This window comes from Trichoderma evansii (genome assembly GCF_050947405.1).
Source record: "Trichoderma evansii strain SZMC 28006 chromosome Unknown GGI43scaffold_19, whole genome shotgun sequence".
NCBI classification, from domain to species: domain Eukaryota; kingdom Fungi; phylum Ascomycota; class Sordariomycetes; order Hypocreales; family Hypocreaceae; genus Trichoderma; species Trichoderma evansii.
The window spans coordinates 289,908-303,388 of NW_028145187.1; the positions used below are offsets into that span (position 1 = coordinate 289,908).

The 13,481-nt window shown below is 45.2% G+C and overlaps 5 protein-coding genes and 1 non-coding gene across 6 annotated transcripts; 5 read left to right on the forward strand and 1 right to left on the reverse strand.

Annotated features, from left to right (window-relative positions):
- GGI43DRAFT_t170 lies at window positions 1-87 on the forward strand. The gene has a single exon. It is a non-coding gene; the product is annotated as a tRNA-Val (tRNA).
- Window positions 88-4,410: 4,323 nt separating this feature from the next.
- Window positions 4,411-4,641, forward strand: GGI43DRAFT_386355 (uncharacterized protein; the record flags this gene model as incomplete). Its single annotated transcript, XM_083203781.1, has 2 exons — window positions 4,411-4,426; window positions 4,508-4,641. 2 exons carry the CDS (start codon window positions 4,411-4,413, stop codon window positions 4,639-4,641), a joined length of 150 nt encoding a protein of 49 aa, XP_083057834.1.
- A 1,591-nt stretch (window positions 4,642-6,232) lies between these two features.
- On the forward strand, window positions 6,233-7,605 carry GGI43DRAFT_132040 (uncharacterized protein). Its single transcript, XM_083199179.1, has 2 exons — window positions 6,233-6,650; window positions 6,719-7,605. Exons 1-2 carry the CDS (start codon window positions 6,473-6,475, stop codon window positions 7,525-7,527), a joined length of 987 nt encoding a protein of 328 aa, XP_083057835.1. The 5' UTR covers window positions 6,233-6,472; the 3' UTR covers window positions 7,528-7,605.
- A 583-nt stretch (window positions 7,606-8,188) lies between these two features.
- GGI43DRAFT_412155 (uncharacterized protein) lies at window positions 8,189-9,394 on the forward strand. Its single transcript, XM_083206811.1, has one exon. It carries the CDS (start codon window positions 8,335-8,337, stop codon window positions 9,133-9,135), a length of 801 nt encoding a protein of 266 aa, XP_083057836.1. The 5' UTR covers window positions 8,189-8,334; the 3' UTR covers window positions 9,136-9,394.
- On the reverse strand, window positions 9,391-11,122 carry GGI43DRAFT_132054 (Alpha/beta hydrolase fold-1). Its single transcript, XM_083199181.1, has one exon. The coding sequence runs from the start codon at window positions 10,496-10,498 to the stop codon at window positions 9,533-9,535; it is 966 nt and encodes a 321-aa protein (XP_083057837.1). The 5' UTR covers window positions 10,499-11,122; the 3' UTR covers window positions 9,391-9,532.
- Window positions 11,078-13,365, forward strand: GGI43DRAFT_132050 (DUF2855 family protein). The gene has a single exon (XM_083199180.1). The coding sequence runs from the start codon at window positions 11,798-11,800 to the stop codon at window positions 13,046-13,048; it is 1,251 nt and encodes a 416-aa protein (XP_083057838.1). The 5' UTR covers window positions 11,078-11,797; the 3' UTR covers window positions 13,049-13,365.
- Window positions 13,366-13,481: the final 116 nt, after the last annotated feature.

The window sequence follows — 13,481 nt, forward strand, 5'->3', positions numbered from 1 at the left end:
GGTTTCGTGGTCTAGTTGGTCATGACATTTCGTTAACATCTGTTGACACCACCGAAAAGGTCCCCGGTTCGAGCCCGGGCGAAATCATCCTTTTTTTACCTGGAATTTGGATCGAATTATAAAAATAAATGCCATTTCCTTTAAATTTTTTTTTTTTTTCCATTAAAATGTTCCGATGTGGAATCAGTACAGTTCGTGATATAATAGACATGATTACACTGCTCCTTTTCCAGTCATGTGGTTCTCCTATATGATACCCAAGAAATGGCAAACTTTGAACTTGAATTAACATAATAATTTGGAATACTCTTCGATTGTTAAATAATGATGGTGACCGAAATTACAAAATTTCTCAGTAATTTTCACAAACTTTCTCATTTACCCTTAGATGACGGATTCATGCGATCGTATCTCACTCCTTCTCTTGTAGATGATGTATACTGTATGTATAATGCTTTGCTTGATTCCATCGATGGTAAGCTAAGGCTGTGCTGGGCATCGAAACTTTGAATCTGAATCGTATTCTATTAATATGGTTTCGCATCTATACTCAGAGACCAGCTCTCTACTCTTTTGCAAGATTATCTGCAAAGGACATACTCTACTAAAGGCTGGAATCCGAACTGACGATACGTATAGGAAATTACATCTTGTTACCTTCAAACTACGCCGCTGTACACTTGCTTGTGGAGAACTCGGAGATGAAGAGGTCCGCCTTGGATGTTTACGCTTGTTACGCTTTACTTCGTCGTCGAATACCATCTGCTTCTTTAGCTATTTTCTATTTTCTATGTATTGTTCCCATCTACTTTCCACGTTTCGTTAAGGCAAAAGGCGTAGATGTTCTTCTATAGCCATAGAAGAGGAGAGAGATTTTTGAAGCAGTGAATTGAAGCTCTCTATCGTTGGTGCCTCGCTTGGGTTTTCATATATCTCTCTATTAGTAACATATGGAAAATCAGAAGTATCGGATAGCACCATATTGCCATCAAAGATACTTGTCTCTCAGAATTGCGTTAGAAGTATATTTGAGCCATTGTTCTAGAATGGCTCAATAGACATCCCATTGATAAATCCACTCCTCTACCTCCTGGCCATAGGCAGCACCATCTAAAACCTGCAGAAAGCTCTTCAAGCTGCCGGTTCTGCAGATACAGACTTTGGCATATATGGGCAGCCTTGGGTAGGCTCATGATGGGCGCATGGCGGGCGCTCAATCCGTCGGTTCGCAGTCCTGATTGTATTCACGGTCACGATAGGGGTCTCCAGCGACGAGCGTTAACAGCGGCTCGACTTGCTGTGTATAATACCCATGGTTTGGCACTTACTTCGCCAGCATCAGACATCCAGGCTCTTGGCCGCCGCCTATTTGAATCCATCAAGGATGAAATTAGCAGCTTTCATAAAGAGCATGATCTTCTGCTGTATTAGGAAAAATATTTCGACGTTGATGAATGGTTCACAGCAGTACTCAATTTGACACAAAGCTTGCGTGAGATTATAGGTATCGATCGTTACTGCGGGTGCAGCTGTTCGCTGCACTAACTTCCTTCGGGAGCCTAAAGAATGACCCGCGCCGTAGCCTTATGATACTGATTGATGCCATGAAATAGCACCACAAGCAAAGTATTGCCTGGCATTTTTAAAACATACATACTCTACTTCAGCTTCTGGATGTCTGAGCAATTATTTGGGTTATATTTCATCCTTACACTGGAGCAGCAGGCACTCACGAAGACCTCCGTCATGGTGGCCCACGTTTGGCAAGCTGCAGCTTGGGCAAATGCGGCAATAGCCGAGTTCATAATCTAAAACGACTACTCGTGACGAAATAGTGCAGGTCTCGAGAATATGTTGCGGCTAAAATTGTGTATCGGAGGCAGAAGTAAGATAGTATACCAAGACGATCCTCGATGGGCACCTATTTCTGTATCAAATTCGCCCATGATCAGAGTCATTGCTCATTTGCCAGAACAAAAATTCTCATGATCTGAGCTCTGCTATAGCCATTAGCTTCGATTATTCCTGAAGCTGCCGATGAGTTAGAGCCTCTCCACCACCGAGAAAAGAGTCGTCGTCTTTGCTTTATCTGCTGGTCTGCCTCCATTCTCGATCGCTTTGTTCTGCTCCAGGTTGTCTCCAAGATTCGCGACCCGACGGATAGAATAGATATGAGAAATATAGAGAGATAGCTAATTAGCTTCTCTTTCCGTCTCGCCCTTCGGCCATGCCGTAGGATCGTATAGATAGAGACCAACTGGGAGGGTATTTGCCATCAAAGTTCCTATAAGCTGCTGTGAGTCATGCTAGGCTGTGGGCTTGAAATATTCCCATCAAGCTAGAACTTGACGAAAGGTCACAAAAAAATAGCTTGCGGGTAGCGTATCATGACCACGGTATCGAAAGCGATTGGAAGTAAATAGGCCAAGGATGGAAGGAAGCGCCTATGAGCCGAGCTAAGGCAAATCGGGTGAAAGATTGATCACGCACTCTCTCATACGGGCGTCTGATACCCTGCCTGGCGGATGCCTCAAAAGTTATCGTACTATGGCCAAGGATAATTTGTTCCGTTTCTTCTTCGAGCTACTGGGACACCTCTTCGCTTAGCGCGGCAAAAGTAAATTGGATGCGTCAAAAAGCTCCTTGATTGCCGAGCAAGGCTGAAGTATCTGGGCAAATTTTTCAGAACCCTGTCGGTCTTAAGCATGGATAACTCCTTAATGGATGCATATGCCTGAAATTTTGATATAATATCTCATAATTATCAGGTAAATATATTTCGAATATTAGCGTCGTAGCTTTGTATTGATGTGAATCCATTTGATACTTGTCACTTTTTACAATCAACTGGTTACGATAATAGGCAAGAGAATCCTGGTCAGCGTTAACGTATTTTAGCCTCATGCACAAGACTTGTCATGTTTACAGCCATCCTTTCCTTCCACTCTGTCACGGTTTGGGGCTGAAACTCTCCTGTCTTACAAGGCTGAGCTTGTCAACGGATGCGGCTCCGTACCACAGCCTGATCTATTAGGCTTATCGATGTCTACACTTCATGTGAGAGAGAGAGTGTGGGGGTAAGACAATGTCTGGGGCTCATACGGTTGCTGTTAGGAGAGAAAGAGCCTGGCCACTTCTAATGTACAATGTACCTAGCAGTCTTTTTGGAACGACACAGAAGTGTAACCTGCTGGATCAATATCCATAACAGGTGACAAAGGCTGAACGGTCACAGCTATTTCAGAGGAATAGTAGTAAAAGGCAGCTCAAATCCTCGGTCAGCGTGACAAAAAAAACCGTCGGGAGACATTCTCTTGATAATCGTGGAAAATTGCCCAATTAGGATACCCATTCGAAGGAATAGGAATATGCCTCCTGTGTCGAATTAAGCTGATTTTCCCTCGTGATTTCTTAAATGATAATATTTTGTATATTATATCTTTGTTCAGCTTTTATACGCGTAAATTCTTACTTGGGCCACCTCAGGCCTCCGATTCTCCACTTGGCTTCAACGGTCTCATATGGGTGATAATTTTCGAGCCCTAAATTGACAACTTAGGAAACACAACAAAATAGTAGCCAGGTTTATTATATATGTTTGTTTTCACAAAATGTATCACTGATATAGAAATATCCTTAGAAGTGTATTAATCCAAAAAGTTCCAGTATGATGCATCCGGTATGTATACATCATAATTGCAGCTTGTGCTGGCGGCAAAAGAAGAATATGGTATCTCCATCCAAAATGGATGCATATATCATGAGAAAGACAATAAATTAATAAATATTGACGATCCTTCATCTATTTTGATACATTATTTTAATACACGAAGTGATTGCTTCAGTGTCACTGCATTGATTTAGATGTGTTACAAATGCGCCTCATCATACAGCTAGATGTAAAAATAACACCGTTTGAAAGTTAAATACCATTTAGAAACCTATTTCGCACATTTAAAAGGTGTATCATGAGGCTCAGTATAATGGAGTGACCCGTCTAAATGCACTGTAAGTAGTCGCGGTCAGCAGTCATGCCTACCGAGATGCTGACATAGACGTGCGCTTTTCTGTCAGCTTTTCAGCCTATTCCGCCGTTCGGCCAACCTCCATCCTTCAGGAGGGCAAAATGGCACGAATCGGTAAATGCATTGCTCTATTTCGTTCAGTTTGACTGAATTCGGTGAATTCGGCTTTTGAGCGTGTTCGTCACGGCCGCGTCACGCTGACCGTGCAAGAAGATATAAGAATGGGCTTGGGAAGCATCATGTTGGTCGTCGAACCAACAAGCACACCAAAATAACATTCACTAGAGTATTAGAACATTTGAATCATTTCTTCATCTACAATTTATTTATTAAAACTTTGATTCTCGCAACCATTTACAAAATGAGACTCCCTCTTGTAGTAGTCATGGCTTCAGTTGCCGGTATGTTCACATCTACATCTGCCATAACGTCTTACACACTGGCAGTTTAGTTTAAAGAATAACGACTGACAACAATTCCAGATGCCAACGGCACCAACTCATCTGCAGGCCAATCTTCAGGGTCCGCAGGATCTGGTTCGGGAAACAGTTCGGGCAGCGCACCCTCCGGCTCAGGTGGTAGCAGCGGCGGATCTTCTGGATCTCAGAAGAAATAACTAAGACGACTTTACGACTTTCACTTCTACGCCAAACGCGAAACTCCATGTGCAGTTCAAAGTTTGGATTGTTTGACTAGAATTTTTGAACAGGGCAACCCCAGGTTATAGACCCCAGTCTTGTAGAACACTGTGTACTTTTATAGACTAGATTAGACAAGAATGTTTCATTACGTTTACTTCGTTCTCGTTCTCGCTTTTCATTCAATCGGATTTCGCCGTATGGCGAAGTGACTCGGGAACCGGATGAGCCGTGCATTGTGACTGCAGAAACGTGGAGCGATGCGTATGTGTTTACGTGCACGTCCTAAATCGAAGATCCTTTGGTTCGCCCCAAAATGTTGGATCGCCTCCCCCCATTGGCTAATATGGCCTTGGGTTAAATTTTAGCTCCCTATTACCGCCCGGCCACTTACATCCGAGAACAGTCTGTCGGGGCCACGAAGGAACACACACAAGACTGACTCAATTTACCAAGACCCCAAATACTAAAGCGTGTTTCCCGTTTTGGGGAAATGGGTTGCTGGAGAACTGTAAGCTGAGAATCTATGCAATGTTGCATCGGAAATAAAGAAAAAGCTTCTTTTGTCCATTAAGGAAGGTGTTTTCTTTTTTTCTCCTCTTGTGGTTTTTGTTGTTATTAATAATGCGACTGCGCATCTTGCAAGGCACGTCAAAAGTCTGCCTGGCATCTCGATACCATCGGTGCTAGCGTCGTGTGGTTGTTCATATTTAGAATACAACACACGATCTAGCAGTGTCATGTAGGCGCGCCGCAGCTCTGGTTTATGCCCAGCCGCGATTCCCGTGACCAAATCGTGGGCAGTATGCCTTGATGCCAGGGGTAATCCTTCCTGAGATCCTCCTGTTTTCTGCGCCTCGTCCGAAGCGCTTATTGGGCCAACCGCGAAACCGACATGGATCTGGCATTCGCCACACTGCTTTAGCTGGAATGGCCCTGGAGGGCAACTGCCGCAGCGTATCTTACGGTAGTCATTGCGTGTCCAACAATTGATTCATAAATTCAGAGTTAGGAGTTCGTCGTCGCCGACGCAGCCAACGAACCAAGCGTGGATTTATTAGCCGATGCCTTTCTATCATCTGACTACCGCAATCCTTTGGTCTCCGGAAGCTTCCACGTCCGTAGAAGTCCTTCTTGATGATCATCTCTCTGGTCGCCGATTGGCCAGCCTTACGGCTATCCCAATAGCCCCAAAAGGCCCCAAAAGCCCCCCCTGGCACCAATGCGTCGCTTCCTGCTCTGCTGATTTGCTTCGAAACTAGTTCATGACCCCAAGAACTTTTGCTGGGATTGGACAGCTTGGCTTCGCCATTCACTATTCCTAGCATTTGTCCAAGCCGCACCCACTGCCCTGGATTCGTTGCGGCGTTGTGCAGTAGCCTCGCTAACCCAGATCAAGTATGCAACCTTGCAGGATCGCTACACACGCAAAAAAGGCAAAATGGGCCGCCAAGATTGGACGAATTGGCCGCGTTTACTGCGACCTTCTAGCGCGTATGTGTTTATAGCTTCTGCATGAGCGCCTAGTAGAGCCATAAACGACCCTTTTTGAGTTTAAGTGATGGCATGCCGGGTCTCGGCTACGCACAAGATGACTGAGGTGTGGCTTGTGGCATGAGATGCTGCACGCTGTGTGCCCGCCCCCAACGTTGAGGGGGGTCTATCACACAGATTCCTTCGAGACCCTTGCCAGTCGAAAATGTGTTTAAATAATGGGATATCTTTTTTATTCTCGATGTTCTATCCAGAAGGAAGTCATACATGCACGGTTTTCTTTCTACTACATGACGCCAATCTATTATCACAAAAATGGCAATGACAGCGTCCAATTCAGAGCGAGCTTCCGGCAATCGAAATGTATTAAGGCTTTCCATTCAAAACGAAGAGGGAATTGAAGAGAAGGTTAGAATTGACAGCATTATCGATGCTGAGGCAGCCGCAAAAGAGAGACGCAGAGCGCAAAACAGACTTGCCCAGCGGAAACATAGTGAGTATGCCAAGAAGTAAGACCGGTTTCAGTGGCTATATGGATGCTGACTGACTGTTTCAACACAGGGCGCCGAATGGCCGAGAAGAAGCTATCCGCCATGTCCAAGTCACCTGATATTCGAGTGCCGTCTCACCCTGGGCCTTGCTGCTCTTGTGTTACAGGACGGCCAGGGGATATAGCCACAGAGGATTACAGCCAGAATTTCATATCCATCACATCGCCAAACTCATCGTATGGCCCTCTTACTCCTTCGGCCTTTTCTGATTACGAGAGCCATTCCAACGTGTCCGCTAGAGAGGTGATCGGCAACGAACTCCCCAACCAGTGGTCTCCATTTTGGTCAGCGACATCTCCATTATTCGACACCGACGCTAATGTCCTGCCGCCCGGAGACGCTCTCGATGGCCGTAGCCACAGCCCCATCCCAAGTTCAGCATCACTGGATATTCAGCCTTTTCAGGATTCGCAGTCTTCGGTGCCAGCCCTGCCGTACGACGTATCTCCAGGCCTTTTGAGGAGACAAAAGAGTAATTCACTATCTCCGGAGGGGCCTATTGGTGGCCAGTTCCCTCTCCATTTGGCTGCAAGGGGTGGATACATAGGAACTATAAGCCTCCTCATTAGCAGAGGAGCTAGGCTAGACATTAAAGACACATATGGGCGAACTGCGCTGCACTATGCTGCTGAGGCTGGTCAATTCGAGGCTGTGACCATGCTGCTCTCGTTGGGAGCGAACCCGTTTCTGATAGACGGCGAAGGATGTAATAGCTTACATGTAGCTGCTAGTAAGGGTCAAGAGGACATAGTTCGGGTGCTGATGGAGCGGGGGATGGATCCAAATCTTGGAGTTGCGAGTGACATTGAAGCTTCCTGATATTTTTCTTTTCTTGGATTATATTTTTCTATTAGATACCAATTATAGCTCATTCAAATCAAAGAACTTGATCTTCAATCTTCTTGCTCATAAGACCAATGCCATCTACTTTTTTAATCAATTTCTTTTATTTGGCCCGTGATTAATAATTATCACCTAAACTATTGAATGGGTAATGTAAATTATAAGCTAGAATCATCTGCGTGCATTAGGACGAGGCAATAATTACTTGTTCTTGCTCTTCTCCTTTGAAAAATTCATCTTATAATTTTATACGACTCATTGTATGAATAATTTTTCATAATGTTCGAATGAATATCCTCTGTGCCTCAAGCTGTGGCTAGGAATTAGTAGGGCTTATCGCCACTGACGATCTCTCCAGCTTACAGGCAGTCTGTAAACCCTGGCAGCACTAACTGCTCTTCGTCGTGAATACATGTATTTGGCACTCGCTTCAAAACATCTTAGATTGGGTATAGCGACGCTACACTGCACCTAGATCCGCAGCAGTTCTAAAAATGAACCTATTTCATGCTTATTATAAAGCAGATTGCCAAAAAGAGGCGCAGCCACTGCTACCAAGAGTGGCTATAGCCGGCTGCCGCTAGGACTGCCGATTGTCTCACTAGTGCCGTCGTCTGCCCCTACCGTCAGACAGGATACGAGATATTTCATCATGCGAGGATTTGACGTCACGACATAAATATGTGGCTTCGAAATGAATCATTTTTTGAGAATAATTTAATCGAGAGGTTCGAAGGAAGCGTTTTATTTTTATAATTAACTTTGCACAAGCACAGCCGCAAGATGGTCTGGCACGCACCCACAGAGAACCTTGAAGTGCTACCATGCTATCTTCTCGCAAACATCTCTCAGGATCAGCTACAGGCTTTCAAGGCAGCCTTTGAATTAGGCAATTTCTCACGATTTTCTCCAGCGCTGAAGATCAAAATAATTCGTCCCCCAGAAGGCTACATTGGCCAGTCTCACGAATATATTCGCCGCAAAGAAGATGAAGCTGGCCGCGAAAGGCCTTTTCTCATCCTGGATGACAAGGCGATGGAGAACGATGCTGTTTGGTACATTTCTTACTTTGCAGATGATGAACCTCCTGAAGACCAATGGGCAGTGAGCACAGCAGTTTTGTGGAAAATACTCATCAGGACTGATAAGTTGGCAATGGTGTATTCGAACTACAGCATCGGCAACGCATCTCTCCAAGAACAATTGGGCAACTGCGGCGTGGACTTTCCTGCGAAAGAGGGGTATGAACAGATAAAAGTTATGGATTTCGAGATGGATATGCACAAAGAACAGTACAGCCAACCAACATGGGTCAGGGCCGAGCCACACGAATATGAATTCAATGAAGGTGGCGAAAAGTTTGGAGATTATACCGCGTCACCAAAAGAATTTATAAGGTTAAAAGAGGGAATTGCAAAAGAGTCGGGGGTATTCAATAAATGGGTGAAACCTTATCCAGCGGGCCCATTTCATTTTCCAGGGGGAACTAAGAAAGAATTCCCTGAGGGCACAATGGTTCTGCAATTAACCCTGAACCCCGATTTCTCTTGGCCGCCTTTTAAGTGGCCTGAAGGGTCACTATAATCCCAATATTAATACTTTGTGCTTGGAAGAGCATATGAAGAGAATTACAAGTTTAGCTGCTTAAAAAGTATGGCAGTATGGCGAGGTTCATGATAGTGTCGTCGAATCATTCTAGATTTTGACTTACATAAAATGATTTACTAAAGTGTATGCTCAATATAAAATTGAAGATTGTGACATCTGATTCAAATATCTCAATTTGTCACGAAGTATTACAATAGGGAGATCACAGATGACTTTAGTGTCATTAACATGCAATACTTATACTAAAAATAGGCATAAATTGATCAGAGATTTGACTCGCTAGTGTATATACTGTATATTATTATATATATGAAATGAAAAGACAAAAGTGGTGATTTGCAATGTAAACGCCCAGCCCATTATCCAACAGCAATTACTTATGTTTCCATAGGCTCCTCACCCAGAGAAAAGCCAAGACACCTTTCCCAATTATGCGACCAAAGACCAGCGGCAGCCCAAACTTGAACCAAGTAAAAGGCTTCAACAGTCTAGGCTCAGGCAACTTTACCCTATTGTCTGGCTTTCTTTTTGCCGCACCTTCTAATCGCTTCCCAGTAAATTTTTCGACAGCCTCCACCATGATACTTACAGTCGCTTCCGGCTGGCTCAAAAACGGAGAGTGGCTAGTCTGCAGCTCCCTATGCTCAGCAGAAGCACCCATTCCTCTCGCCATCCCTACATTCAAGCGCTGCACTACTGCTGGCAGCCCATAGTCTTCAATGGTGCCAATATAGAAGGAAGGCACATCCAGCCAGCCAGAGTATGAGTATTCAGCTCCCTCATATAAAGCCTTGAGACTCTGCGGCGTGAGCTGAGAGATTCGATATTCTGCTTCGTCGGCTGTTAAGTCATGGTAGAAGAACTCGCGCGGAGGAGTAATGATGTCGGCGAATCCAGTATCCCAATTCGCGCGCCAAGTAGGAGGTGGGCGGCCGAAGAATGGATCCATAAAGGCAAATCCTCCAAAGGTATAGCCAGAGGCTATCAGGATAAGGCCAATGACGTGGCCGGCGGCTGTATCTGCATGCTGAGTAACAGCTCCCTTTGCCGTTTCTCGCGGTCGTGCGAAACCCTTGATGACACTGTTTCCAATCATGCCGCCGTAGGAGTGGGCAATAACTACCACGTCTCGCCCACTGCTTGTTTCGTCAGACACCGCTTTCCTGGCGGCATCGAGATCATCTTTAAAGGTCGCATTTGGGTCTCCAGTTGTTGAAGGATTAGTTACTGCGACGCATTTCAGATTGTGCTTCTCCTCGAGGAGCTTGATAACCAGATCGTAGCATGTAGCCTTATGCCATGCACCAGGGATAAAGACTAGCGTCGGAAAGTTTTGCATTTCAGAGTACTGTGACGGTTTATGGCGTTCGCTGTCTTATCTCAGAAGTAAAGAGTAAAAAGAGGTAAATCGCTTCAAGAATGCCAAATATGCTATGATAGTTTAGAATGAAAGGAGGAAAAAAACGCAGTTGCTGGTTACTTCTCCCCTTGATGGTCAAATTTTAATTTTCGAGGTCAATTGTTCGGCCTTCGTAACTGTTCGGCCTGCGTTGCGAGGCGAAGTCCGAGGGGTGGCCTAACAAAGCCGGCGTCGTACTATGTTCAGTCATGCTGCTAGCCTGGCATAAAAAATACAATTTAAAAATGAAGTCGGCAGAGCAAGCGAATATGAACAACAAGAGCCAAATATATATGCATATATAATTCAAAATACGTCGTTCGGATAACCTCCAGGTGTATATACCTGGGTTTCGATCCTTTCAGAAATCCCTGCAATTAGCTCCCCGAAGTGGTGCGAGAAATAACTGGAACGGCAAAATGAACATGCACACATAATTTGAAAATATGAGCACTGTTTTACGATTTAAATAGTGGATACTAGCGCCATTGCGGTGCGCGAATTTGAGAGCTATGTGGCAATCGTATGTAAATCCTCTATTTCTCTTCAAACCCCTGGCTTGCCCTTAACTTATACATCAAGACTGTGATATAACGCGCTAATTTAGTACGATCTACTAATTCTTTAAATGGATTGCCACTCGCTAACCTGAATCCTGCTATTCTCTCGTACTATAACTTTACGCAGTTGCTAAGCCTCATTTCATCCCACCCTGCTCCAGCTTTCCCAATTTTTGGCTTTGTAATGTAACTGCATTTCTTAGAAATACGGCAGTTATTACTAAATCTGGCAAATGCATAGCATCTCTTGCATAGTTGTAGTTGGTGAAGTATCTTTCTGCCTGTTAGAGGAGGGGAGCACTATGAAATAGCATTATAACAAAAGCCTGATCCAGTTAGCTTCACTCTCAATATCTAATAAGGTTAGGTAGATGAAGGCTGCATTTTGATGGATAGAACACATACAGAGCGTATTATATTAGAGGATGAGATATTTGTCAGCTTGTGCTTACTTGCAGCTTACCCGAAACTATCTACTTGAATGTATGGAGTGCAAAGTTTATAAAGGATGGAAATGCATTGAGATGCGGCTTTTTTCCGCTGGGCACTACATGACCTTATATACAGAGGTTCCCAATTCATGTGGCTCCGAGGTCTCTTTATAAACTTAGAATACACTATTGCAAGATTATACTTACTTCTCCCCAACATCTAACGCCTTTTGCAAAACGCCTTCATCATGGCTTCACCAGCTCCTCAAGTGCAAATAATAGACAAATCGGATCATACAAAGCAACGCATAGTCACGCTCCATGATGCGTACCCTCTACCCCCTTTAGCAAAGGGCAATATTCGCATCCGCAGTCGTCTCATCTCTGTCACTACTAATAACTTCACCTATGCCCGGCTGGGTCATATCCTGGGCTGGTGGGATGTCTGGGCCGCAATTCCATCACTACCAGCACCCTACAATGACTCTTCCAAGTACGGTCGCATCTCGGCTTGGGGCTACTGTGAGGTAACTGAGAGCCAAAACGACAAAGTTGCTGTTGGGACTCAACTATTTGGCTACATTCCCATTGGAGACTATCCAGAAATCCTTCAGGTGGTCGTTGATGACGAGACTGGTCATATTTTGGAGACTACTGAACGAAGAGCCGGTCTTATGCATATATACAACCGCTACCAGCCGTCTCCTCCAGGGGTGGACCTGTTATCAGCAGACAGGTCATCCGCGGCCTGGGATTCGGCTGCGCGAGCTCTGGGTGAGACTGGCTACTTGCTGAACCGCTATGCCTTTGGCTGGGACAAGGCAAAAGTCGTCCATCCATCAGGCGCCTCATTGCCATGGACCTCAGACGACGCAGATCTAACAGACGCCGTGGTCGTATTTTTCGGGGCATCTGGCAAAACTTCACTCACTCTCGCCCACCAGCTCCGCCGAGCAAGGCCCACTGAACACCAACCTCGCAAGATCGTGGCAGTTGGATCGGCCAAATCACAAGACTTCACCGAGGGGACTGGTCTGTTTAGCGATGTGCTGTTGTACGAGGATCTTGCCAGTGGAACCGATGCCAGCATTACCGCCAAGCTGGGGATCGATGCCAACACAAAGGTGTTACTCGCCAACTTTAGTGGGCGAGGCACGGCTGACCAGGAGCTGCATGCTACCTTGACTCGCGTGGCCAAAAGTGTTGTTATTCTTATGGTAGGCGGCGATCCGACGGGTAAAGGTTCTGGGATGGGTAATATGCCGAGCGGCGTCCTTCGATGCAGAGCTTCTCCCTTGCGAGACGCCGCCCTGAAGATTGATGGAGCAACAGCATTCTTTGAGGATGCAGCGCGTGAATGGGTTCGATTCAAGGAGGACGTGGCGGCCAAAACGATGAAACTGCAATGGGGCAAAGGATTAGAGGAGTACTCACAAGGCTGGGATGCGCTAAGTAGTGGGGGTGTCGACCCAACTCTTGGCTTGGTATATGAAATTTAGGCCTGGAGAGTTGCGCACAGTATCGACATCCCTTGTAAGCTTACCTGAAGATAGTGTCCACTTAAATTGAGGAATTGAACTGTGCCCTTGTACTGGATCGCGGCGTAAAAAACTACGTTTAATAGAGCTGTTTATGGCAAGAAATGAGAGAGTAACAGGAATGATTAAGACGGTTCAAGGTCTGCATCCTGTTAGCTATCATCGATCTCAAAAAAATTGAATAAGGCGACAAAACAACGAACGCCGTTGAGTCTGAGAGTCTACAAGCTGGTCTTGATAGCCGCGGCGAATGGTTCATTACCCGTAGGCGACTGTCAAGTGCTCCATCAAGGTGGGGGGGGGGGGGGGGGGGGGGGGGGGATTGGAACCCAAAAAAAAAAAAATACACAAAAAAATCAAAAAAAACCCTAAATTTTAGAAAGTTTTTTTTTAT